This window comes from Salvelinus namaycush, chromosome 21 (assembly GCF_016432855.1).
Source record: "Salvelinus namaycush isolate Seneca chromosome 21, SaNama_1.0, whole genome shotgun sequence".
Taxonomy (NCBI): domain Eukaryota; kingdom Metazoa; phylum Chordata; class Actinopteri; order Salmoniformes; family Salmonidae; genus Salvelinus; species Salvelinus namaycush.
Window position 1 is genome coordinate 22,519,570 of NC_052327.1, and position 27,918 is coordinate 22,547,487.

The 27,918-nt window shown below is 43.0% G+C and overlaps 1 protein-coding gene and 1 pseudogene across 1 annotated transcript; one reads left to right on the plus strand and one right to left on the minus strand.

Annotated features, from left to right (window-relative positions):
- Positions 1-4,072, minus strand: LOC120065826 (annotated as a pseudogene).
- LOC120066207 (VPS9 domain-containing protein 1-like) lies at positions 3,851-27,918 on the plus strand. The gene is made up of 16 exons (XM_039017408.1): positions 3,851-3,979; positions 9,778-9,850; positions 10,059-10,259; positions 10,339-10,501; positions 13,183-13,297; positions 18,746-18,808; positions 19,595-19,647; positions 19,946-20,033; positions 20,175-20,260; positions 20,372-20,841; positions 20,931-21,060; positions 21,531-21,736; positions 22,026-22,104; positions 24,229-24,333; positions 25,380-25,496; positions 26,646-27,918. Exons 1-15 carry the CDS (start codon positions 3,908-3,910, stop codon positions 25,489-25,491), a joined length of 2,016 nt encoding a protein of 671 aa, XP_038873336.1. The 5' UTR covers positions 3,851-3,907; the 3' UTR covers positions 25,492-25,496; positions 26,646-27,918.

Consider the following 27,918-nt stretch of genomic DNA (forward strand, 5'->3'; position numbering starts at 1 on the left):
TCAGTTCCCCAGTCTCTGATGGTCCGTATGTTGGTTGTTGGAGGGGCTGTCAATGTTTCCTCTGACAGCTGCTAGTGTGAGGGGATGCACCGTGGCTGTTGAGGTTGTGGGCCTTCTCAAAGCGCTCCCCACACAGTTCACATGCAAATTCCAGATCAGCCTCTGCCTTGTTTGGTCATCTTAAAGTAAAGACAAAAAGGCTTAGTGAGGGTGCCAAATACAAGCTTGCATTCTTGTGCCCCTATCCATCCCTTCCATTATTACAGACTCACCCAAATCATACCACATAATCAAAGGCTTGGCTAACTCCTGACAGACTCACCAGTGCTTGAGCCCCTCACAACACAAATCAGCAGAACCTTGCCTCCTGATATGAGCTTAATCTCCCCCTGTAGTGGCTTAACCCCTGAGTGGCACATCCAGGTGTTTCCTCTGCTTGAAGGTCTGACCACATTGGTCACAGATGTAGTTCCCCAACTCTATAAAAAGGAGAATGGTTTAACTTAATACCAACACACTGGCAGCATCCCAAATGGCAACCTATTCCCTTTATAGTGCATTACTTTTGATCAGGTGACCAATCAGGCTTTCTAAAGTAGTGCACAATATAAGAACTAGGATACCTTTGGGACAGACACATCTCTCTGTCTCCAGTAAAAGCGCTGTGTCCAGTCCAAACCTACCCGTGTGAATGAGTTGGACCTGTCGCTGCAGGTAGCGGTCAATCATGAAGACTTTGTTGCAGCCTATGGTGAGGGCAGGGCCGCTCGCAGACCTCTTCATAGTGCTCCTTAATGTGTTTCTGTACCCCAGAGACAAAACGGTAATGTACCAACAGACATGTTCATAAGAGGATTAACAGTGCTGTAAGGAGCACTTGAATCTGACCTTCATGCCCTGCTCCTTTTTTTACAGATAAGCAGCCTGGGTATGGACATTTGTAGATATTGGGCAGCTCCTCTCTGAAAAACAAACATGGATACTTCACCTCAATCCAATTGCTTCTTTTATTCTGGTTCTCTTCTTCGGGGAAGCAATTCTGCAAGGCATGGGAAAAGGAAGAAAACACTGAAGATATCAAAGCCATGATGCCCCTTTTCCGCTAGTAATAAGAGATCTTTCTGTCCACTGATGTGTTACTATGTATTATTTTGGTTTGATATGCAAAATAGCTAGAACCAGGGCATCATGCACCCCAAAAATCTGCAGGGGGCACAAAGTACTTGGGGGGGGGGGGGGGGGGTTTGGAGAATTTAGCATTTTTAAAACACCTGAAACAGCCTTTTACTGCAATCTAGAGCCATAATCATCATTATGCTTAATTCTTTGTAAAGAAAAATGTATATTTATCTGCATATCTAAGCATACCTCGTGAGCTGTCTGTATCCTCCAGACTGGTGGGTAAAAAAACCTACAAAGCTAAATATGCTTCTCTGCTAAATTCTGGGTAAAAGATTGAAAGGAATGTCAGTTTTATTCAGTACATTTAGCTATTGCTTGCTTTTCTAGTCTACCAACCTTGCCAGCAGGCATGCCAGTTAAGATAGACAAGCTAGCTACTCTAACTTGATTGATAGCCTGAAATGTCATCTTGGTAGCTAGTTATGAGGTTGGGAGCCTATCTGGGCTAGCTAAAGTCAGCTTCATAAAATTGCTAGGTGGCTAGTAGTATTACAGAGAAACCACAATTATTTTTAAACAGGACAAATCTGAAGGGGCACGTGACCCTGTGCCCCCTATGGGCATGTCGCCTCTGGCTAGAACCCACATCAATCCACTCGCTACTTCTCTAGGTATGGCTCAAATAATTCAGAGGATACACTTTTCCTTTTCTCTTCAAACTCATCCTCGCTGGACACGTTCCTAAGATTTGACACAACAGCCTATAGTTTAACCAATCTTAACTTTCCAGCACTGTATAACTTGAACCATGTTTTTCATTGTTGATTCACCTGGCCTGTCCATGAGCAGGGCTGGTGCAGGAGAGGGTGTCTCCTCACCAAAGAGAAATTCTAGGGACAAGAGGGTCAAACAAATTAATTTGAACTGGCAACAGACAATAAGATGGTAACCACCTGCAAAGAGCCATACATGTCAATGCAGTCAAGACTATACTTCAGTAAACACTGAAATTTAATACTGAGTGTTCTGTTTCCCAGGGTAACTTTGGAGGTACCAAAAGCTGTCTGACCATCTGCACTGGTGGTGGTAGCATCAGTGTGGACGGCGCTCTGAGTCTGTCGGGTGGCAGCTGGACTGGGCTGGGACATGGTGGTGTTGGTTCCCTCTAGGCTGCTCCTCACCTTCCAGTAGGGGATCACACTCAGTGTGTCCAGGGTTTGCGCTGGGCTTTGTGGTCTGTGTGTAACTATGTCCATCCACACACCCCCAGACGGCACTTACTGAGCCCCAGCACTGCCTCTCCAGCACTTCTTTCAGCTCAGGGCAAGAGCGGCAGTCCTCTGCATGGTGGTGGGCCCAGGACACCAGGCTGTGGAGACACTTGGAAAGGAGGGGATGGAGGGTGTTGGTAAAGGAGAGGTGGTTGTCAGGTTGGAGGTAAAAGAAATGGGACAATTGGTAACAGTGGTTATAACCATGAAAGTCATCTCTGCCTATCAAAATCTGGTAATCATCTTGTCCTGATGGAATGTATCCACTTACACAACAAGATGTTCATTGAGAGCCCTCTGAACTCTTCCTGAAACCAAAATCAATATCATGTTATAGTTTCACTGCTGTTTTGGGCCAGATTTGCAGACTAGCTCATTGCTGACCCTCGTAGTTTTGCAATCGCCGCTCTCTACATTGTGACATTACAGTTGCTTGCAGTTTCTCACCTGTCTCTGGTGTGCACATTCAGAGGGCAAGATGTTAACCCTCTGCATAAATGAGCAGTATTGTGTGGCACTTGTAGCATTTTGTGTGGCAGGTCTTGCAGACAAACCGAGTGACGTGGATCACGGTTCAGTGGTACGCCAACTATGCCCTGAAAGTCTATGTATAAAAACAGTGGCGACTGGGCTGGCTCTGTCTGGATCCCCTGGCCACTTGTCGAAGGCATGCCGCAGCCTCCGAGGTGAGAACTTTCCATGACAAAATGCAGTGCTGAGTCTGCCCATACCTGTAGGATCAGTCAAGGAAGTAGGTTGCATTTGAGAATGTTTAACAGCTGATACTTTACCTTATGGAGGTAAAACACCTGACAACAACCTATCATTGACCTCAAAATCTAGACTGCTTGTCAAGACTTTTGAAGGGGAATCACAGAATTTCTTTGATCTATGCTGTGGACGCTCCTCCCCTTCTGTCGCCACAGCTGACACTGCTGTGCTCAATTGTAATATTGTAGATCTGTCACTGATGGTGAAGTTATCTTTGCAGCATTATTATTGGTTCTTCCTCGCCGCCCAAAATGTTTCTTGACCCCCGCAACTAACTGAGTCTGGCTTCTCTGTCCTGCTGCCACATCGGAAAACCGCGCACGCCTCACTCTCTTCTTCATAACACAGTCCTAAGAGAATACGGAGGATCCTAAAGGAAAATCCTATCAATATAATGTGGCAGTAGCTTTCAAAGTAACTTGAGCATTAAATGGGAGCTATTCATAAAGCTGTTTATTACCAAAGTTGGTTTGAAAGCTGCAGCTGCGACTTCCAATGAGGAGAACACTATTCGCCTCAAATTCTATCAGTCATATGTAGTTTAAAACCACTTCGTTGGTGGTTTAGTAAAATATACAGTCTTTTTAACAGTAACACAATATCGTTAAGCACGAACTGGTAACGGTTTATATTGTAAAAAACAAAACCCGGAAGTAGTACGAAAATAATAAACATCAAAGAACCACCAGACTTCAGAGTGCATATCCGGAACATTGATTGGCCGCAGTTGGCGTTGCGTTGCAATGAAGCCCCTTCAAAATGCCATGAAAATGGCTAAAGTGGCTATACAACTGGACGCGGGGAACCGACAAAAGGTATTATAATGTCTATATTTCAACAGATTTACAATTTCAGTGGCAAACGAGTTATATAGCCAGGAGATATATGCTTTATCGTTGATGTAAACAATCCACAAAATAGGCGGGGCTATCCGATGCCAGCTGCAGTCTATAGTGTGTGATTGCGGCCTGAAATTCGGAGGTTTCTTGCTTGTGGGCATTCCTGCATTTGCAGGAACTTCCCATTGGTTCCTGCTTGTGTTTAAGTAAGTTTTTATATTCTAGATTTCCCTGATTGCCCAAGGGATTAAAATGGGGGTCAAGAGGGAAATAAACGTTTTTTTTCCGTTTAGGCTATGCCATCGTTGTAGTATTATACATGTGCAACGTTTTATCTTAAAATGTATGTGTAATCTGATGCGTTGGAGAACAGATGGGTGCTTTTAGCAACGCGGGTGTATTTGCATACACTAGTGTAGTCCATTCTAGATGCTTAGAATGCCTGACCCTAGATTTTAGCTTGTTTACACCTAGCTGCACTGGGGTCGGGAATGCAATTGTGGTCACATTAAAACACCTGTAATCAGATTACAGATACTTTTGAAGAAATGTATTACTTTATTTTATCTTTATTTAACTAGGCAAGTCAGTTAAGAACACATTCTTATTTACAATGACGGCCTAGGAACAGTGGTTAACTGCCTTGTTCAGGAGCAGAACGACAGATTTTTACTTTATCAGCTCGGGGATTTGATCTAGCAACCTTTTGGTTACTGGCCCAACGCTCTAACCACTAGGTTACCTGCCGCCACCGAGAAAAAAATATTTGTTCCGCCTTAACGAGGATGACCACAAGTCAGAGACCACTATGATTATGAGCAGGAATATCCTTTTGTAGGTATGTCTTCCAATGGCAAGGGTTTGGCCTACAGTCGATACGCATATCAAGTTATTTATCTGCATAGCGCATTGATGTGAATCACACTGCTGATCTTTCGTTTAGCTATTTGCGCCTTACAGATTGTGGTTGTTGTGGATGGCTGTTCATAAATGGATATGGCTATTTTTAACTAATAATGGTTGAATTGAATAAGTTAAAGCTGCCTATCAATCATTGTTTTTGCGACCAGCGGGCATCCAATGAAAAATGACCTCTTGCAACAAGTTTGAGGGAGTTCAGCTCAGGTAAAACAATTTTGCTAATATACAATTTTGCTAATAAAGAAAAACCCTTGAATGAGTAGGTGTGTCCAAACTTTTGACTGGTACTGTACATCCATATTTCCAAGTCCTATTCTTGAAGGTCAAGGGGTATTACATTAATTGGAATGACTGGAAATCTGACAGATTTATTGCACATCGCGTTGAACAACAAAGGAGCTAATTGGCTGTGGTGGTTACTGCTAGCTAGCATGAGGACGAAAAGGGCAGTTTTTCAGGAAAAAGAGCAGTATTTCAGTTTTTTTCTATGTATTAGTGTGGATAAAATGTAAATAGTCCGGGTGTATTCATTTTTCAGCAGTCTTATGGCTTTGAGGTAGAAGCTGTTAAGGACCCTTCTGGTCCTAGACTTGGCACTCTGGTACCGCTTGCCATGTGGTACCAGAGAGAACAGTCTATGACTTGGGTGACTGGAGTCTTTGACAGTGATGTACTGGGCCATACACACTATCCTCTGTAGCACCTTACGGTCAGATGCCGAGCAGTTACTATACCAGGCGGTGATGCAACCGATCAGAATGCTCTCGATGGTGAATCTGTACAATGTTTTGAGGATCTGGGGACCCATGCCAAATCTTTTCAGTCTCCTGAGGGGCAAAAGGTGTTGTCGTGTCCTCTTCACAACTGTCATGGTGTGTTTGGACCATGATAGTTTGTTGGTGATGTGGACACCAAGGAACTTGATACTCTCCATCCGCTCAGTCCCATCGATGTTAATGGGGGCCTGTACGGCCCTTCTTTTCCTATAGTCCACAATCAGCTCCTTTGTCTCGCTCACATTGAGAGAGGTTGTTGTCCTGGCACCACACTGCCAGGTCTCATCGTTGACTGTCATCAGGCCTACCACTGTTGTGTCGTCAGCAAACTTAATGATGTGTTGGAGTCGTGCTTGGCCACACATCATTTGCGCCAACGTTTTGGAAACATAAGGAACGTGTCTTTTATCATCGAAAATGAATACAAAAAATTACTACACACCTTTATATGGTTAGGGTTCCCAGCACGGCCATGTTTCCATGTTCCAGCACTTGTTTATGGAAGACAGTCGACTACCTGTGCTAATTAGCTATCTGCGTCTTCGAACATCTTTGTGTAAACGGAAGATGGACGCCACAAACGTGTTCTCACTGAAAAATACTGTCGCCTGCAACTGTGTTAACCTTAAGTGTATATTTTGCCATCGTGAAATTATTTTGATGTGATATGAAAGTAGAGGGCTTTATGTTTCTAGAACCGTACCGCGGTGCGGTTCTAGAAAAATGATGGCCCCCATGCACTTACCACAAATGCCTTGTTGGCTAATTTTGCCGTATTACACATTGCTCTCGGTAACACTTTTTTTGTGGACCTCATTCATCTTTCAATCACCCACGTGGTTATGAGCCTAAAAACCAATGAGGCAGGACTTGCAGGGCGTCTAAAATAGAACCAAGTTATTTTTTTAGCCCCTGGCTACGCAGACGCTGACCGCGTTTACATGCACACAGTATTCCGGATAGTAGCTTATATCCCGCTTATTCGGGATAAGCTGTTTACATGCACCTTTGATATCCTGCTCATGAGTATCCCTGTATCCATGAACAGAATATTCCTTATAAATACAGTGCATTTGGAAAGTTTTCAGACCCCTTTTTACGCATTTTGTTATGTTACAGCCTTATTCAAAAATCTATACAAACTTTTATTTTCTTCATACATTTTTCTTGGTCACTTCCCTTGGTCAGGGAGGTGACCAACAACCCGATGGAGCTCTGTCAGGGTGACCAGAGTTCCTCTGTGGAGATGGGAGAACCTTCCAGAATGACAACCATCTCTGCAGCACTTCACCAATCAGGCCTTTATGGTGGCTAGGCAGAAGACACTCCACAGTAAAAGGCACATGACAGCCCGCTTGGAGTTTTCCAAAAGGCACCTAAAGGACTCTCAGACCATGAGAAACAAGGTTCTCTGGTCTGATGAAACCAAGATTGAACTCTTTGGCCTGAATGCCAAGCGTCACGCTTGGAGGAAACCTGGCACCATCCCTCCGGTGAAGCATGGTGGTGGCAATGTCATGCTGTGGGGATGTTTTTCAGCGGCAAGGACTGGGAGACTAGTCAGGAATGAGGCAAAGATGAACAGAGCAAGGTACAGAGATATCCTTGATGAAAATCTGCTCCAGAGCACTCAGGACCTCAGACTGGGATGAAGGTTCACCTTCCAACAGGACAACGACCCTAAGCATACAGCCAAGACAATCAAGGAGTGGCATTGGGACACGTCTCAATGTCCTTGAGTGGTGTAGATTGATGACAAAAAAAACAATTTAATCCTTGTCAGGAAAAGGAGTGGAGAAATATGATTTCTTTCTTTCAGCATCTCTTGCGACAATGCGAGGGTAATGTGTTATCTTTGAAACTGTTATCCAAGCAGACAGTATTTCAACCACAAAATATGCACCCAAGACGAACTGCAGTCTTATCAGAAATGTCTTGTCATTTTTCTCAGCTTTGCAATTCCTATAAAACCAGTCAAATTGATGACATTTTGCACAGGAATAATCTTTCCACTATTTTGAAATTATTGCGTTTTCTCCCCAGTCCCTAAACTAAACAGACAACTTCACTGGTGTTAACTAGAGTACTAATGCATTCATTCTATCGATGTAAGACATTCTGGTGAGCACTACTTTATTTAGTCTTCTAGGGCATGTATTCCCAAACTGGGGTACGGGTACGCGCAATGCCGTCGGGGGTACGCCAAATAAAAATGTGATTCCCATTAAAAATAGTTTTCTTCACATTTTCCAACAAGCTGTCAGGCATTCCCTTGGCAGCAAGAGCCTCTCGGCGGATGCTGCAGTGTACCCAAGTGGCGTCGGGAGCCATGACAGAAAGACATAGTGGAGTGGTAACGCGCGTGCAAGCAGTTGCTCCCGACACCACTTGGGTACACTGTAGCATCCACTGAGAGGCTCTTGCTGCCAAGGGAATGCTTGAAAGATGTTTTGAACACTATAGTGAAAGTGGTTAACTTTGTTAAAGCAAGGCCCCTGAACCCTTGTGTATTTTCAGCACTATGCAATGATATGGGCACCAACCATATAACGCTTTGCAACATACAGAAGTGTGCTGGTTATCAAGGTTTTTTTTAATTGAGAGATGAGCTTAACATTTTCTTTACTGACCATCATTTTCACTTGTCTGACCGCTTGCACGATGACGAGTTTCTCACACGACTGGCCAATCTGGGTGATGTTTTTTCTCGCCTGAATGATCTGAATCTAGGATTACAGGGACTCTCCGCAACTATATTCAATGTGTGGGACAAAATTGAGACTATGATTAAGAAGTTGGAGCTCTTTTCTGTCTGCATTAACAAGGACAACACACAGGTCTTTCCATCATTGTATGATTTTTTTTTTGTGTGTGCAAATGAACTCAAGCTTACGGACAATGTCAAATGTGATATAGCGAAGCACCTGAGTGAGTTGGGTGCACAATTACGCAGGTACTTTCCCGAAACGGATGAAACAAACAACTGGATTCGTTATCCCTTTCATGCCCTGCCTCCAGTCCACTTACCGATATCTGAACAAGAGAGCCTCATCGAAATTGCAACAAGCAGTTCTGTGACAATTTAATTTAATCAGAAGCCACTGCCAGATTTCTGGATTGGGCTGCGCTCAGAGTATCCTGCCTTGGCAAATCGTGCTGTTAAGACACTGATGCCCTTTGCAACCACATACCTATGTGAGAGTGGATTCTCGGCCCTCATTAGCATGACAACCAAATACAGGCACAGACTGTGTGTGGAAAATGATTTAAGACTGAGACTCTCTCCAATACAACCCAACATTGCAGAGTTATGTGCATCCTTTCAAGCATACCCTTCTTATTAACCTGTGGTGAGTTATTCACAATTTTTAATGAACAAATAAGGTTTTATATGTAAGATGGTTAAATAAAGAGCAAAATTATTGATTATTTTTTGTTACCTGTCCTATAAGAGCTCTTTGTCACTTCCCACTAGCCGGGTTGTGACGACAAACTCACCCTCATTCTTATGTTTAATAAATGTATCGTATAGTGTGTGTGTTGGAGGCTTACAATGATGGTAAAAAACACATTTGAGAGTGCGCTGACCCTGGTGCTAGAGGGGTTACGCAGCTGGAGGTCGAATGTTTGAAGGGGTATGGGACTATAAAAAGTTTGGGAGCCACTGTTCTAGGGCAACAAGTTATGACAAAAGAGACACTGCATGTATCACACTATAGTTGACAAATAAATGGCCTACCAAATGTCGGAAATTATAATATAGCTTACCAAATGTCGGAAATTATAAGCATAAACTTTAATTTAAATGTAAGTAGATTAATTATGGTCTGCAAAATTATTATGGTGGCTCGAACTGCACAGGTAATTGCGGGCTGCAATCACACCCTTCTCTGCAGTGGCAACATGTAACACTTTTTTTTCACTGTGTCATCATCACTGTAAAATAAAAAAATGTAACTGCTGCAATATCATTTGTTACAGTAGTTGCCCTGTTGGTATTGATAATGTTCTATCTATATGTTTTAATGCTATTATGTTTCAACTGTTGGAAGTTTACAGCTGACTTTTTCTCTCTAGGAAGCTTACTGTGAATACTTGAGGAGTATCAACTTCATCTCCCACGCACTTCTGGAGGATGCTGAATCAAGGAGTAAGATGAGACCTGGGCTATATTACATTATGCAAAACTAAATAAAGGACAATTCATACATCTCCTTTCATTCAAGATGTGCTCTGTAAATGAGTTGTTGTGATGCTTTCAAGATGGGACTGCAACTACATCTTAATGGCAGTCACTGGCTGTGTTTATTGATCATTTCTTCACTAACTGCTATTTTATTTTCTCTTTCCTCACCCAGATGAGGAGGAGATGGTAGCAGTAGAGGTGGAAAAGATGTTGAGGCTAGCTGAGCAGTGTTTGGAGCGAGTCAAGTCCTTCGTAGGAAAGAGAGATGAACCCCCTACCCCTCCCTCTTCCACCACCACACCAACCAACTCAGCAGCACTCAGCCTGGCCACAGCCTTAGCCCCATCTGTTGCAGTAAACCCTGGAAAGATTGGTAAATATATTTATCCTCAAATTTTGCTATGTTTTTCATATGACTTTTCCCAGAATGTATCATCCTCCTGTCCCTCCAGTTTTGCCACAACCACAAGAGAAGATCATTGACTCTTGGCCTAAATATAACCCCAGGCCTGGACACCGCAGAGTTCTCTCTGAGGGTGGAGGGGATGTCTCCCTCTTCCTGCCCCCAGAAGTCTTCCAGAGGTTGCAGACAGTGGAGTCACAGGACACCAGGATGTGAGTTATCATAGAAACTGAGGACTAAACAATCAGGGTGCAAATGGGGAAATATAAATAGCCCTTCAGTGACAGCAGAAGGACTCTGTTTACAGTATTCATGAGGCGCCTTCATCAGAAGTCAATTGGAGAATGGTTGTCAATATAGAACGTTTTTACATTGTCAAAGAGGCAGGTGATTAAGTAATCTACATGTAGAATGCGGCACCCTTGTGAAAACTAAGCGAATTGCAACAACACTGCCTGAATTCAAACAATTCTCCCCCTCTCCTAGCTTTACTCCCCTCACCCACTTTTTTGTCGCCCCGTCCCCTCCCACGTTTGCATCTTTTTACTCTCGGTTTTGAACACCAGCTTCAAACATCTGAAAATACAATATTTTTGGTTATTTAAAATATATTTCACATCGGTTTAGATGTACAATGATTCTCTACACTATACTTGCTTGTTTTGTCACAAACTGACATTATTGTGGTCCCGTGTGGCTCAGTTGGTAGAGCATGGCGCTTGCAACGCCAGGGTTGTGGGTTCATTCCCCACGGGGGGACCAGGATGAATATGTATGAACTTTACAATTTGTAAGTCGCTCTGGATAAGAGCGTCTGCTAAATGACTTAAATGTAAAATTAAAACCAGGAAATGGCAGAGCGAATTCTACTACCCAAGTCTGCCATTGTTGATTCTGCTCCTGAGGAGATTACCAAGCCTCTGTGAGACACTGATGGAAGAGAGGGAGGTTGCAGCTTTCAGAATGCAATTTTGTATCGGTCCAAAATATTTGTTTTGTGAATAAAATTCCACTATTACTGCAGATACACTGAGTGCACAAAACATTAGGAACACCTTCCTAATATTGAGTTGCACCCTCTTTTTCCCTCAGAACAACCTCAATTCGTCGGGGTATGGACTCCACAAGGTGTCTAGCGTTCCACAGGGATGCTGGCCCATGTTGACTCCAATGCTTCCCACAGTTGTGTCAAGTTGGCTGGATGTCCTTTGGGTGGTGGATCATTCTTGATACACACGGGAAACTGTTGAGTATTCAGACCCCTTCCCCTTTTCCACATTTTGTTACATTACAGCCTTATTCTAAAATGGGAAAAAATTATCCTCAGCTATCTACACACAATACCACATAATGGCCAAGCGAAAACAGCTTTTGGGACTTTATTTGCAAATATATTACAAATTAAAAATATCTAATTTACATAAGTATTCAGACCTTTTGCTATGAGACTTGAAATTGAGCTCAGGTGCATCCTGTTTCCATTGATCATCCTTGAGATGTTTCTAAACTTGTTTGCAGTTCTCCTGTGGAAAATTCAATTGATTGGGCATGGTTTGGAAAGGCACACACCTGTCTATATAAGGTCCCACAGTTGACAGTGTATGTCTGAGCAAAAACCAAGCCATGAGGTTGAAATAATTGTCCATAGAGCTCTGAGACAGGAATGTGTCGAGGCACAGATCTGGGGAAGGGTACCAAAACATTTCTGTAGCATTGAATGTCCCCAAGAACACAGTGGCCTCCATCATTCTTAAATGGAAGAAGTTTGGAATCACCAAGACTGTTCCTAGAGCTGGCTGCCCGGCCAAACTGAGCAATCGGGGGAGAAGGGCCTTGGTCAGGGAGTTGACTAACAACTCGATGGTCACTCTGGTAGAGCTCTGGAGTTCCTCTGTGGAGATGGGAGAACTTTCCAGAAGGACAACCATATCTGCAGCACTCTACCAATCAGGCCTTTATGGTAGAGTGGCCAGACAGAAACCACTCCTCAGTAAATTGGACATGACAACCCGCTTGGAGTTTGCCAAAAGGTCCTTGATGAAAACCTGCTCCAGAGCGCTCAGGACCTCAGACTGGGGTGAAGGTTCACCTTCCAACAGGACAACCACCCTATGCACACAGCCAAGACAATGCAGGAGTGGTTTCGGGACAAGTCTCTGAATGTCCTTGAGTGGCCCAGCCAGAGCTCGGACTTGAACCTGATCAAACATCTCTGGAGTGACTTGAAAATAGATGTGCAGCCGCGCTCCCCATCTAACCTGACAGAGCTTGAGAGGATCTGCAGAGAAGAATGGGAGAAACTCCCCAAATAAAGGTTTGCCAAGAAGACTTGAGGCTATAACCGGTGCTTCAACAAAGTGGGCCTGAATACTTATGTAAATGTATTTAACAATTTTTTAAATGTTTTAATATAAATTGGCAAACATTTCCAAACCTGTTTTTGCCTCGTCATTATGGTGTATTGTGTGTAGAATGAGGGGGAAACAATTTAATACATTTTAGAATAAGGCTGTAACATAACAAAATGTGCAAAGTCAAGGGTTCTGAATACTTCTGAAGGCACTGTCTCAAGGCTTAAAAATCCTTTAACTTGTCTCCTCCCTTTCATCTACATTGGTTGAAGTGGATTTAACAAGTGACATCAAGGGATTATAGCTTTCACTTGGAGTTACCTGGTCAGTCTGTCATGGAAAGAGGCGTCATGTTTTGTACACAGTCTATATTATGGATTTTTTTCTTAATTACTTAAATACAGACTTGGTTCGTGCAGAGTATTTTAATACTGCAGAACTGAAATGTACATAGTGTGCCCACCCCAGTTGTAGTCTTGATACTTTTTAAACCTTTGGTAAGATGTGACTAACATTTCTGTATGTTTTTGTGTATATGAAAGGGAGCTTACACCCATAGAGGAGGCATCACGGTTGAACCAGAAGTTGAAAGCAAATTGTGAAGCTCGTCTGGCCCGACTGCCGCCTGCACAGGCCCGTACACAGAAGACTTCTCTGGTCAGTCTTTGTGTTATTATGTCACTTATACCAAACAGACACCACACACCATATTCAGGTGAACAAAGTTTGTGTGTGTGTGTCAAACTTTTACATAGTGGATATAACGTCTGTGTGGATATCACAAACTTTCTTTTTAGCTTTGTTCCACTGTAATATGACACACAGTATTAAACTTACTAACAAGATCCCTCAATTTATCACAATTGAAATGTCATCCAAAGTAAAGAAGAAAGGTTGTGAAATCCACACAGCTGTTATATTCACTACACATATTGTGCACGGCACACACACTTGAGTACCTGATGTTGGTATAAAATCAAAGATGTACACAACAAGAGCTCAGGAGGGAAGATGGTGGAAGTGCAGGTTGATTCTGATGGTGCGCGGTTGAATTAATTGAGAATGAATGGAAGACGGAATGAATGGAAGACGGAAGAACTTCGGTTTCTGGTAGGAGTGCAATTCGTCAACAATGATCAATTTGAGGTCACAAATATGTTAAAGGAGGCATTAAGAAAGATAGTCAGAGGGACCAGGAGTGGTTTTGTTTTGATTTCCTTTGTCTCAAAAGAGGAGGAGGAGAAGGCATTGTGGCTCTATAAATGATCAGAATCTGAAATGGATAGCTTTTATTTTCGGCTCAATCAAATCCAATTGTATTTGTCACATGCTTCGTAAACAATGGGTGTGGACTTACGGGCCCTTCCCAACAATGCAGAGGGAGAGAAATATTAGAAAAGTAATAATACATACACAATGAGTAACGATAACTTGGCTACATACACAGGGTACCAGTACTGAGTCAGGGTGTGCAGCGGTACAAGGTCATTGAGTAGATATGTACATACAGTACCAGTCAAAAGTTGTTTTTTTGCATTATTGTTTTCCTTTCTCTTTGTCTTTTGTTCATTTTGCTTGTTGGTACATTTGGAGGTGGGGTCTTGGGGGTGGGGAATGGAAGTATGTATATATTTTTTAAATAAAATAAAAAAATTCTCGGGGGGGCGGTGGTGGGGGTCTTGGATGGTTGAGGGGCAGCTCTTGAGGAACTGTGGGGGTGGGGATCTTGGAGGGCTGGCGGTTGGGAGCTTGGGCCAGTGGCTGATGGATCGCTGATTCGGGTCCCCGTTTTTGTGGGAGATCTGTCGACGTGCCCTTGAGCACGGCGTTGACCCTGGTTGCTTCTGTGTGTCACTCTGGATGTGAGTCTGTTAGATGACTAATGTGATGTAGTTGTTGAGCGGCTTCACTGCAAGTATATTGTATGTTCTAAATATTCAATTAAAAAATATGAAAGAAATTAGCATACAAAAATATTTAAAGTAACTACATTGTAAAATAATAGTGTAGACATCAGAGTGTGCAAAGCTGTCATCAAGGGAACGGTTGGTTACTTTGAAGAGTCTCAAATATAAAATATATTTTGATTTGTTTAACACTTTTTCTTTTTTTAGTTACTACATGATTCCATATGTGTTATTTCATAGTTTTGATGTCTTCACTAGTATTCTACAATGTAGAAATGAGCAGGCGTGTCCAAACTTTTTACTGGTACTGTACAACTAGGAATAAAGTGAATAGTCCACATGACAGATAATAAACAGTAGCAGCAGTAGTGTATGTGATGACTAGGGTGGCTGGAGTCTTGGAAAACTTTTAGGTCCTTCCTCTGATACCGTCTGGTATAGGGGTCCTGGATGACAGGGAGCTCGGTCCCAGTGATGTACTGGGCAATACGCACTACCCTCTGTAGCGCCTTGTGGTCGATGCCATGCCACACGATGATGCAGCCAGCCAAGATGCTCTCAATGGTGCAGCTGTAGAACTTTTTGAGGATCTGAGGGCCCATGCCAAATCTTTTCAGCTTCCTGAGGGAGAAGAGGTGCTGTCGTGCCCTCTTCACGACTTTGTTGGTGTGTGTGGACCATGATAGATCCTTAGGGACATGGACACAGAGGAACTTTAAGCTCTCGACCCGCTCCACAACAGCTTTGTTGATCTGAACTGGGGCGTGCTCAGCCCTCCGTATCCTGTAGTCCACGATCAGCTCCTTTATCTTGCTGATGCTGAGGGAGAGGTTGTTGTGTTGGCACCACACTGCCAGGTCTCTGACCTACTTCCTATAGGCTCTCATCGTCGTTGGTGATCAGGCCTACCACCGTCATGTTGTCAGCAAACTTAATGGTGTTGGAGTCGTGAACTGCTACGCAGTGGTGGGTGAACAAGGAGTACAGGAGTGGACTAAGCACGGCGGATGTGTTGTTGCCTACCCTCACCACCTGTTTGCGGCCTGTTAGGAAGTCCAGGATCCAGTTGCAGAGGGAGGTGATCAGTCCCAGGATCCTTAGCTTCGTGATGAACTTGGAGGGCACTATGGTATTGAACGCTGAGCTTTAGTCAATTAACAGCATTCTTACTTAGGTGTTTCTCTTGTCCAGGTGGGAAAGGGCAGTGTGGAGTACAATAGAGAGAGCTTCATCTGTGGATCCGTTTGGGTGGTATGCGAATTGGAGTAGGTCCAGGGTGTCTGGTATGATGGTGTTGATGTGAGCCATGACCAGCCTTTCAAAGCATTTCATGGCTACAGATGTGAGTGCATCGGGCGATAGTCATTTAGACAGGTTACCTTGGTGTTCTTGGGCACAGGCACTATGGTGGTCTGAAACATGTAGGTATTACAGATTGGGTCAGGGAGAGGTTGAAAATGTCAGTAAAGACGCTCTGAGTACGTCTCCTGGTTATCAGTCTGGCCTTGTGATGTTAACCTGTCTTAAAGGTCTTACTCGCATCGGCTACGGAGAACGTGATCACACAGTTGTCTGACAGCTGGTGCTCTCAATTGGTTCAGTGTTTCTTGCCTCGAAGTTAACATAGAAGACATTTAGCTTGTCTGGTAGTCTCACGTCTCTGGGAAGCTCGTAGGCTGGGTTTCCCTTTTGAAATCTGTGATAGTTTGCAAGGGCTGCCACATCTGACAAGTGTCAGAGCCGATGTATTAGGATTTGATCTTAGTCCTGTATTGAAGCTTTGCCTGTTTGATTGTTCGTTGGAGGTCGTAGCGAGATTTCTTATAAGCATCCGGTTAGTGTCCCGCTCCTTGAAAGCGGCATCTCTAGCGGCATCTCTAGCCTTTAGCACAGTACGAATGTTGCCTGTAATCCATGGCTTCTGGCTGGGATATGTACGTACGGTCACTGTAGGGACGATGTCGTCGATGCACTTATTAATGAAGACTGATGTGGTTAACTCCTCAATGCTATCAGATGAATCCTGGTGCTATCGAAACAGTCCTGTAGTTTAGCATCTGCTCCATCGGACCACTTCCATATTGAGCGTGTCACTGGTACTTCCTGTTTGAGTTTTTTTCTTGTAAGCAGGAATCAGGAGGATAGGGTTATGGTCAGATTTGCCAAATGGAAGACAAGGGAGAGCTTTGTATGCTTTTTTGTGTGTAAAGGTGATCTACAGGTTTTTTAAATTTATTTTATCCCCCACCTCTAGTTACACAGCTGACATGCTGGTAGAAATGAGGTAAGACAGATTTCAGTTTTCATGCATTAAAATCACCGCCCACCAGGAGTGCCGCCTTTGGATGAGCATTTTCTTGTTTGCTTATTGCCCTATACAGCTTGTTGAGTGCGCCAACATCGATTTGTGGTGGTAAATAGACAGCTATGAAAAATATAGATAAACTCTTTTGGTAAATAGTGTGGTCCACAGCTTATCATGAGGTATTCTAAGTCAGGCGAGCAGAACCTCGAGACTTCATTAATATTAGAGGTTGTGCACCAATTGTTGTTAACAAAGACATACCTCCCCCTTGAGCTTACACAACGCTGCCGTTCTGTGCTGCTGATACATAGACAAACCAGCTAGATGTATATTATCCATGTCCTTGTTCAGCCATGACACTGAGAAACATAGGATGCTACCGATTTTTATTTTATTTTTTAAAGGTGTCATATCTGGAGTCTTGTTGGACATTGCGATTAGTTATCTTACACAGAAGATTCCAGGAGTGGTTAAAGCATGTCGACTAAACCGTGTAATAGATGGAGGAAAGTCAATCGATTTTACTGATGTTTGAAGTATCATCTGCCTACACGTGAAGCTGGGATATGTAAGATACGCAGTGAGAGCGTTTGTGAAAGCCGTTGCAGTGCCGAAATTGCAAATGGTATGGTCATGTGTCAAGTGTGTTCAGATGAAATCAATAGGTTGGTGAAGAATGGGATGATCTACAGAGTTGCAATTGTGGTAGAAATCACGAAGTGGTAGGCCACAAGCTCACACAGAACGGGACCGCCGAGAGCTGAAGCTCATAGCGCATAAAAATCGTCTGTCCTCGGTTGCAATACTCACTACCAAAAAACTGCCTCTGAAAGCATCGTCAGCACAATAACTGTTTGTCGGGAGCAGTGTTGGCTCTGTAGCAGTGGAAACGTGTTCTCTGGATTGATGAATAAAGCTTCACCATATGGCAGTTCAAGGGACGAATCTGGGTTTGGAAAATGCCAGGAGAACGCTACCTGCCCGAATGCATAGTGCCAACTGTAAAGTTTGGTGGAGGAGGAATGATGGTCTGGGGCTGTTTTTTATGGTTTGGGACTAGGCCCTTAGTTCCAGTGAAGGGAAATCAGAATACAATGACATTCTAGACGATTCTGTGCTTCCAACTTTGTGGCAACAGTTTGGGGAAAGCCCTTTCCTGTTTTAGCATGACAATGCCCTGTGCACAAAGCGAGGTCCATACAGAAATGGTTTGTCAAGATAGGTGTGGAAGAACTTGACTGCAAAGAGCCCTGACCTCAACCCCATTAAACATGGGATGAATTGGAACACCGACTACAAGCCAGGCCTAATCGCCCAACATCAGTGCCCGACCTCACTAATGCTCTTGTGGCTGAATGGAAACAAGTCCCCGCAGCAATGTTCCAACATAATGTGGAAAGCCTTCCCAGAAGAGGGAAGGCTGTTATAGCAGCAAAGGGGGGACCAACTCCATATTAATGACGAACAGATGTCCACATACTTTTGTACTTATTATATCCAGGTACTTTAATTGTTCCAATGATGCGTTATGCACACTAAGCGATGTAGCACAGACTTCCTCGTATATACTCGCAGGGTGGTTAGTTCTCCAGTATCCTACTCAAGAGTGCGATCAATGACAACCCTTAAACTATGACGTTTCATTGTTCAGACCCTGATAAGCCATATATAATGCAATCGGCCAGCAGTTAGCCGACCTCAGGCTAATACTGGTTGTAGTGTTGAGGTGTTAATAACTTTTTTATGTTTACCTTTCAACAAGAATTCTGACTCCTGGAAAATATTGCTTGTCTTATTTACTAATTACATTGTGTGTGAGATATCTGACATGCATGCTTTTAACATCTCTAGAAAGGGTATAGAAATCTAAAATATTTATACATTTTCTTTCAGACTCTCTCTCTTCAGAGGCAGATGATGGAGAATCTGATTATTGCCAAGGCCAGGCAAGGTGCTGTATCCTTCGTTTCTGATATTTAATGTGGACTTTCAGTTGCCTGGCTACCCAGAGTCCTTGCTCCAGCCAAACACTAGGCCACACCCACGGACGTTAGTTTCTTCTCCGCAGTGAGTCTGGATCTGAGTACCTCCCTGACCCTGACCCTTCACCGAATACGAACACATTTGGGACCGTCTGATTTGTGGGTTGGGCCGGAGCCAGAACACATGTGGGTAAAGCAGCGGTTTGACATTGTCATTGGCTTTGATACTATGATTGGTTAGAGACGATCCAATCGCTGATGACTTTGTTTTGTACAACGCCCCTCGTCATCACAAACAATTTCAATGATGGCAGTCTCAGACTAAAGTGTGTAGGGAATGACAGAGCAGCGGAAGAATTTGGTGTGAGTTGTCGACTCGTCAGGCTAGACTTTCGGGGTCAGATTATTGTTATTATATAAGTCTAGGGGTTATTGGGTAAGACTGTCCACTTGAGTAAGACCAGGATCCAAATGATGGTGTCTTGGTTCAAGGATCCCTACGTGTCACCCTTGGAACACACATTCCAGACACCTCATGCACTTGCGTACCGGACACCCCTGCAGACCACGCAAGGAGTAGCCTAAAGGGTTACATCATCTATTATAGTGATCGACCTATTGGTGTTTAAAGGTAAACACCTTCTGAGATAATGAATGCTATTGGTTGTCCATGGTGGTAGGCATATAGCTTTGGGGTGAGCTGCTATATTATGTTTAGAGCCAGTGGACATTTGGGAAGATTTCCTTAATGTCTGTGAAGCTCCAAAGGAAGATGGAGGAAAGGAGACTGAGGCTGCAGGAGCAGGCCAACAGGTGAACATTCATCCACTCTGATAGTAGAGCTCGGTACACATCACAGTACAAGTCTCACAGTTGAATGGCCTTACAGGCTAACAGCATAAGAAATGTCGGAAGTATAACTGTGTAGGGATTAGAATCAGAACAGAAAGCTGATACTTGTGTGCTTGCAGTTAAGTATAGAATATTTCCAAACGATTTCCTTTCATTGACCACTCAATCCACCCATGAATGAAAGTTATTGAATGGTGTTGGAGCTGAGCTCCAGTTACATCCATATATCAGATTAGTAATCTGTCTGTGCTGTATGCAGGAGGTTTGCTGCATCTGGAACAATTACTGGAGAAGAACAGGAACAACGTGTTCTGTACACAAATATTTTGGAATATGAACAAGATCATGTGAGTTCAGAGTTCAGTGACAACTTGACAAGCCTTTGTGTTGATAAGTGAACTTTAGTGTTTTCAGAGAATCAGATGGTTATTGGCTAAGTGACTGCTGTCGAGTTGTGTCCTCATCCTGTGTATGTGTTTAACTTACAGGACTGGCCCAAGCTTTGGAAAGCGAAACTCAAGAAAAATCCTGATGATGCCACCTTGGTCACCGGCCTTGTTTCATGTCTTCTCAGGTACTGAACACGAGGCAGCACAAGGCAGTCATATATTTTGCCAAACATAATGTTACTTAATTTCCATTTCAATAGAGGAGTAACTTGTGTTGTGTGCTCTCTGTATCCTAGCTGTCCAGACCACCCTGTGATTAAGCTACTGAAAAGGCTCCAGTACAGAGTTTACAACAGGCTCTATCCAATCGTGAGCAAGAGACTACCTGCAAGTCCTGCCCTGCCCATGAAACCCTCCCGCAGCACTCAGAGCTTGTTGATCTCAGACTCTCATCAGAACGTTTCAAAATCTGGCACGGGTCACAGTCAGTCCTCCGACGCCTCTCTCAATATCTCCTCCTCCCATGACCATAATACCAACGAGGCGGAGTTGGATAGTGATGGGCCCCATACTCTGGACAGGGAGAATTTGTTTGAGGATATGGAGCAGTTCCTGACACAGATGGACCGGGCCCCCTCTCATAGGGACCCTGACATGATCTTTGAACCATCACAGTTAGATCAGGAGTCCCTTGTTCAGGACTTGGAGATGCATGCTCTCAAAAAGCACCTGAAGGCTATAGTGAAGGACATCCATATTGCCATTGGTTAGTAGTAAACCTCACTTTGGCAGGAAATGTGTTCTCTAATGGAAAATATATAGAACAAATGAAAAACATATTTGTTTGTGTTCCAGATCAACTGCTGTCTCTGTGTCTGCTCTCATTTGAGTGTCTGAACACAGCCAGTTCTAAGGACCTGTGTGTGGCCAGCATAGAGGAAGTCTTCTTCACTCCCATCTGGAGCCCTCTGTTGACCCTCTTCAGGTAAAGCAGCTTCAAGTCTTATCCCCTCGTTTAGCTTTTTTACAATTTTCTAGTCTTTTAATTTACAGTCAGTGCTTATACGACTGCGTACATTTTTATGGCCAATATACTAAAACCCAGTCCAATACTATGTATTTTGCTGCTCTGATCACATTTACATATTTTGTGATGATGATTGAAACGTCTTGCTTGCAGAATGAGTCGGATGTCAGGCAGTGGTCAATAGATGGCGTCAGTAGGCTACAAGTAGAAACTGTTCCCTCTTCTCCTATTGTTGATTTATGCTATCAGTTTAGTGAGATGATTTCTAGACCTGTTACACGTTTGTTGTGCAACCATTTGTTGATCTATTCAATCTAATGCCCATTTAGAAAGTAGTTCAGTATGACAGCTGCTGTCAGTCATGTCACAAAACCTGTTGATTGGTCATGGGTAACCCCTTGTATCTTTGTGTGTCCTGGACTATGCAGGAAGGTCCACAGAGAGAGGGAGCTGTCCTTTGAGTCCAGTATGAGGCTGTATCAGGACGCCTCACCTGGTGACGTTGGTGTCGCATCGAAACTGTACCCCCAAGACCCTGTTGTGCTGCATGGTTCCTACCCCTATGAATCAGCAGTGCAGGAGCTTCGCTTGCTGTGCAGAGATTGCTGTCCCCAGAAAAAGCTGGAGTGCATTGGTGAGTGAACCCCTTAAAACCCTTACTGGACAATGATAGTGTGGGACGTGTTCTTCACATTGCTCATACAGGGGAAGCATTTGATCTCTACTAGCACCATTGTTTATTGTGCTGAATGAATGCCATGGGGGGAAAAATCTATGTCTCTCTGGCACAATAACATCTAGTACACTTTATTTTAGACATGCTGGAAGCTGAATTGACTTGTTTGGTCTAATTGTGTATTGATGTTGTTTTCCATATGCCTATCTATTAGTCACCTTTGGTTTTGCTTTCTGTTCTGTTGCAGTTCGTACATTGCGTCTGATCTGTGCTTGTGCTGAGGACTACTGCTGCCTTCATGAGGCGGATTCCAAAACAGCAGCCATGTGAGTCTAGTACTGCGACATTGCTTTTATGAATATGAACATGCTCACGTGCTAGACCATGCTGATTTCTCTCTCTTTCTCACTCTCTGACTCACATTTCAAATAGCGTTATTTATTTATATTTCAATGTTTTTCCTCATTCTTCTGTTTGTGCTTTATAAAGACTAGGACTTACGGTACAGATTATTTTTTGTTGTTGAGGGGGGGGGGGTGTATCCTAATATAATTTAAGACCTCTTGCCTCAGTCAGTGGTCGCCTTGTCAGACTTCATCAGGGCTCACTAAGGCCAGACGCAGTAGGGGTCTGGCCAAGGATCACCGCCCCCCGCAGAGTGCCTCGTCCTGGCCGACCCTCAAAGTGGGTCGCCTTGTCTGGAACTTACTCAGGCAGGTCCCAGCTAGCATAGGAGCCATGGGAGGGAAAGTAGCTCTACTGAATAGCAGAAAGAGCTATAGATCAGAGACCATCTGAAGGGAATACAGAGTGTAGACGCTAAGTCATGCTTGAGGTTTGGGTGGGGGGCCAGTAATATAGTGAGGAAGTTTACTGGGTTTTCTTGATTTAGGGGTCTGCTACTTGAGGATTTAATGAGGCTTGCCAGTGTAGGCAGGAAACTGATGAGGTAGATCACAAACATTTAAGAGCCAGTCCACAAGGTACCTAAATGACACCCAGTAAACGGCTGTCTGCATCGTAGCCCATTGCATGAGGCGCCTTTAAAACTAAACTGTTAGAGGATGTGGGCTCCAATTCTATGCTCCCACGCCCAACAAAAACAAATCTCTGTCCCTCATTTTCTCTCTGTCTCATATTCATGTTTTAGGGGCATTCAGAGAAAAGCTCATGCTCTGTATCTGTCTCCTTGTTTCGATGTAGTCGGAGCTGAATTCCACAAAGCCTGGTCTCTGCTCCACTCTGTTGGTGGAGTACATCAGAAACTTCCTTCAGCATGGAGTGGAGTTTAGTCAGCTAGGTCTAGTCAAGATATTTTGGGGGGTGTGTGATGTTTGGTTTTGAATATGGCATACTGTTTCCAACAGTTTCCATTTTAGGGGGTAATATCTTTTCTCCATTGCTTCAAAATGTAAAGTGTGTTTCACTTTAAGCAAAAGGTTGCCCACACTATTGAAAGAAGTGCTTCCTATTCTGAGGAGTCAGTTTGAGACTGAACCCATTCATTCTACAATGTGACCATTATTCTCACTAATTACTTTCTATTGTGTTCACATGAAAGTATGAATGCAGTACGCATGTGTGAACATTATCAATCTATTTTCCCTTTTTTCTTGTTTCCTTTTTACACACACACACACACACACACACACACACACACACACACACACACACACACACACACACACAGTCCGCAGCCAACTTCCTCATTCATTGTTCGTCTCATTCTTTCTTTTGTTTCTGACCAGGTGGGGGCTCATTTTGTCCTCTCCATCCTCTTTTGTCTGAACAAACTCCCATTTCGATTTATTTTTCTCCCTCACACTCCTCTACATCTCTCTTCACTTTGTCTTTTTCTTTTTCAATATCAAAATGTTTTTCTCAAATTGACCGTTTCATTTTTGATTTCAATCTGATTTGTCAGATAACACTGTAATGGCTTTTTAATTATGTCAACTTTGTCTATGACTGGTTGCATTATGACGCTTCATGTTTGACCCCGAATTTGATATTTATGCTAAAACTGGAATTTATAGACACTAATTTGAAGGTTCTAGGAATGTATGTGTCTGTGCGTATTTACAGTTAAGGAGGGTGTGATTTATTTATTGGTTTTGATTATGGGTGTGAAGTGTGAGCCCTGGCTCTCTGGGGTTATATGACACGGTCCACACCTCTTTCACTTGCATGCCAGGGATTTGGTTACCTCTGGCTGGGTCAGTAAGGGGACAGTCATCCACCTTCTCACGCAAAGCAATCTGTGATTGCGTGTGATGGGTGATTAACAAGGGTCACTGGACCAGTGGACATATTATCATTAGTGAAAATGTGTACCACAACAGCTTATACTTTGTTTAACAATTGAATTCTAACACAACCATTTAAAATATTATTTGATTTCATTTTTAACTGTTTGTAATTACTTGGCTTCTTCTCTGTTTCTTTGTTAGTGGGGCAGATGACTTGTTGCCCATCCTCTCCTATGTGGCTCTGCACTGTGAGCTGCCTCAGCTGGTGTCAGAGTGTGCTGCCCTGGAGGAGTTCATTCATGAAGGGTAGGTCTCCAACTTACACACACACTTTTAAAGTTCACCTCACAGAAAACATGTCCCCAACTCCATTGTACCTCTCCCCCTCCAATCTCAACTCCTGACTCTGGAGACTGTCACCCTCTGGCTTAGTCTGTATCAGTTTCCCCTTGCGTGTCAGCTCAGACCACACCCGAGAGCTCTATTTATCTTAGTAAAAACAGCCTTTAATAGGCTGGTTAGATTGGCAGTGATAAAGGAATGTGGGGATATTCTGGTTTGGTTTTCCTTTCCAATAAAAATAAAAATACAAATAAAAGCCTACTTGATGTTTATACAGCTCAGTGGTTTGGAAGAGCAGAGTGTAGGGAAGGCTGGGCTCACTGGGTCCAAGGCCCTACAGAGGCGGGCCCCCCATGTAGGAATTATTGCTGTGATTTCCAGAATGACACGTCAAAAAGTAAAGAGGATGGGGTGATGTTATTTACATGCCTATAAAAGCACGTGCCCCCGGCCCACCCCCACCATAGAAGCTTATGGATAGATATCTTTCAATCTCTCTTTCTCTCACTCACGCACTGTCACACATAGCCCTGGCATGAGTTGCTCTCGTGTCTTGGTCTCATTAGCTTAAGGTCACCCAGAGTTGACTTGAGGCTCAGGCCTTTCACTGCTCCCTTAAGAAAACCTCCACCCTGCTTACTGTCCTGCCTTTTCATCCTCCCCACAAATCTGCTCTTCCCTCCCCCTTTTATATACAGATGGGCCAGGAAAAAAACTATTGTTTTACTGGACCATTTGCCTTGTTTAGTCATGGTATGGTCTGATATGAGGAGGGAAGTTGTTGCATAAAACCATCTTTATGGTAATCCTCAGAAGGAAATGATGTGAGCGTTGATTTGTTGTCACGGGCAAAATGGAATAAATGAATAACATATCAGGTGTTGGTATTCAATCACTCAATCTACAATGATGATTACCAAGATAAGGTTATGTTGATTTTCTTTTATTGATCTGTCTGTAAATTGTACAACGATGGTGCAGAGAGTTCTAACAGTTCTTCTCTATCTCAGGTATCTGATTGGAGAGGAGGGCTACTGCTTGACCTCTATGCAAAGTGCTCTGCAATATGTGGAGTCATTGCACACAGGAGGTTTTCAGTTGCACAACACTAAATCCGCCTGATACAGGTAATATACGTCCAAGATGATCAAAAGTCACACTGAGTACAAACAAGATCTTTCTCAAATGCATCCTCGTTTAGAGGCAATTCTTCAATATTATTTAGTTTTTAATCTCAATTGTTTTGATATTACCCTTAACAATGGTAAAATTAAGTGAAATGTTAAGTTGAGAATTCTATGATAACATTGAGAAAGGGCCCAACTAGAAGTGATTGAACTGATTGGGGTTGGAGGGTTCATTGTTCTCAGTATCTATGAAGTTGGATGAGTCGTATAGTATAGCGGGCCATTGAGCAGTCTTCCCAGAGCTGGAGAATTTACACAGGGATTAATTCTATGTGACATCATCAAACAGTCCCACCTAAACTCCCGGTGACATAATTAATCCATGCTAACTAAACATTTGACTAAAAAGTGTGCTCTGTCTGCAGATCTGTCAGTTATGCAAGGCTGTTCAGTTATGAGAAGGACTCCTCTGTTTCACATTTCAGATGGAATAACAGATTTAGTTTAAACGTCAATCCGATCTCCCAATTCATGCGTCCTAAATGGAACAGTCCATTGTCGCCATGGATATAAAGGGGGGTGATTTGGAGTGTCCCTGTAGCCTTTTCTCATTGAGTGGCCAATCAATGTTTTACAGAATTTAATCAAATCATTTTATTGGAATTTGGGGATTATTGGCATTCTTAGTTCAGCTCCTATTGATTTGAAATGATTCTGTATAACTACACACATGGGCTCGGTAGTGCACTTCTACATAACATGGAGGTGCAGGCTAGTGCTGTAGTATGATTCTCTCCCCTTCTCACATGAAGTGTGGACTCTTTCACCCCTTATGGATGTCAGACGGAATGGACTGGTGTAAAAGGGAAACTCCCTAGCCCATGCTTACACTAATCCAATGCTTTTAACTCCATGAGGGGGTGTAAGCAAGTGTACACTTTGGGTAGAAGGGTAAAGGATCGGAATGCAACCCTGGACCAAGTGAATAGCAACTTTTCTACACCTAAGAACATTCAACCCACAAGTTAATTGATTGAAAGGGCATCCATGAAATACAGTAACAGGACACTTGAGCACATTGTTGGTCTCACATTGTGTATCTGGGTGTTGGGTACCAATGAATTGAGTGCTTATTGTTTGCTGTTTCAGGTTGCTGAAATGGAAACCAGTATTTCCCCTTGTGGCCGTGCCTGTTAGCTGCAGACTGGACCACCATTCAACTTAATTCAGATGTTCTGCGCAAGAAAGGATCCTATACTTCGGCTTTCAAATACATTTTCTTTTTTTAAAGTGATCCCTATTGAACTGTAGTTTCTATGCAACAATGGTTCTGATGGGCTGGACATGATTTCCAAGTTCTGTTTGTGTTCAGCCATGTTCAGCCAAGTGATTTGACATGGCCTGTTGATTGTTACTTGGACTAGCTGCAATGTGGAATGGTCTGGCTGGACTACAGCATCTTTGGTTATGAGTCCCCTTATTTGAGGGGCATTTAGGTCAAGTGCTTGAAGCTTTGTCATAAGTCACTGAAGTCTGGAAAATATTTTATCGCTATTGTCCAATATTGCTCATTTTTATTGCTTTAATTTATGAACTGACCCTGTCATTTAATTCAGTTCATGTCTGAAAAAGCACTATGTACCACCATAGAGCAAAATGTGTACATTTTTGAAACTCTAAAAAAGCATGGATTGATAAATGATTGTGTAGATGCTTACAGTATATTATGATAAATTACTCTTATTTTAGGAGAGGAGATGTGGAAATGAAGACCCGTATGCCTTTAGATGTATTTAGATTCTAGTTTAATTTGAATCCTTGCATTCAGGAGATGTTTTAGGATAATGCTAAAGAAAATAACTAGGTTGGTATTTATTGTGCTACCTGAGAATGTGTGTGCGTGCAATAATGTGTGGGAACAATTCCTCTGTGTAAAAGTACATGCAAAATTGAGATATGGGGCCCCCATGTGACAATGATTAAAACAAATTTACTGTTCAAATTAGTTAGTAATAACTTGTTGGCAGATATTTAGAAGTAATCTTTTGTATTTTGTGCATTTGGGTGGATGGTGTTATAGAGGGGATTCACAAGGGGGTGTGTTTAATTGCTCTTTAGCAGCATCTTAGAACAGAAATTGGAAATACTTACATTTTAATTTAATTATAACTTTTGCACTTTAGGTTTGTCCCACTTCTGAAATCCCCATCACTTAAACAAAATCACTGTAATAGCGTGCGAGCAAGCATGCACTTGCAGATAAAATGTTAACGCAGCAGGGACTGCTAAGATATGAAAGGCATTTTGACATTGTTTTCACAACAATAGTGTTTTATACTTACAGAATTTAACATGAATTTATCATGAACTGGTGTTATTACAGTATTAAGTTGAGGCATGTTAATTAAAGAGTTTTATCAAA

Bases quoted from the DNA above. Each gene is read 5' to 3' on its own strand.
- LOC120066207 (XM_039017408.1), top strand. From the start codon at position 3,908: ATGAAGCCCCTTCAAAATGCCATGAAAATGGCTAAAGTGGCTATACAA. The intron at 18,809-19,594 runs GTATCCTTCGTT...ATGTCTGTGAAG, and splicing joins CCAAGGCCAGGCAAGGTGCT to CTCCAAAGGAAGATGGAGGA. The intron at 20,034-20,174 runs GTGAGTTCAGAG...TTTAACTTACAG, and splicing joins TGGAATATGAACAAGATCAT to GACTGGCCCAAGCTTTGGAA.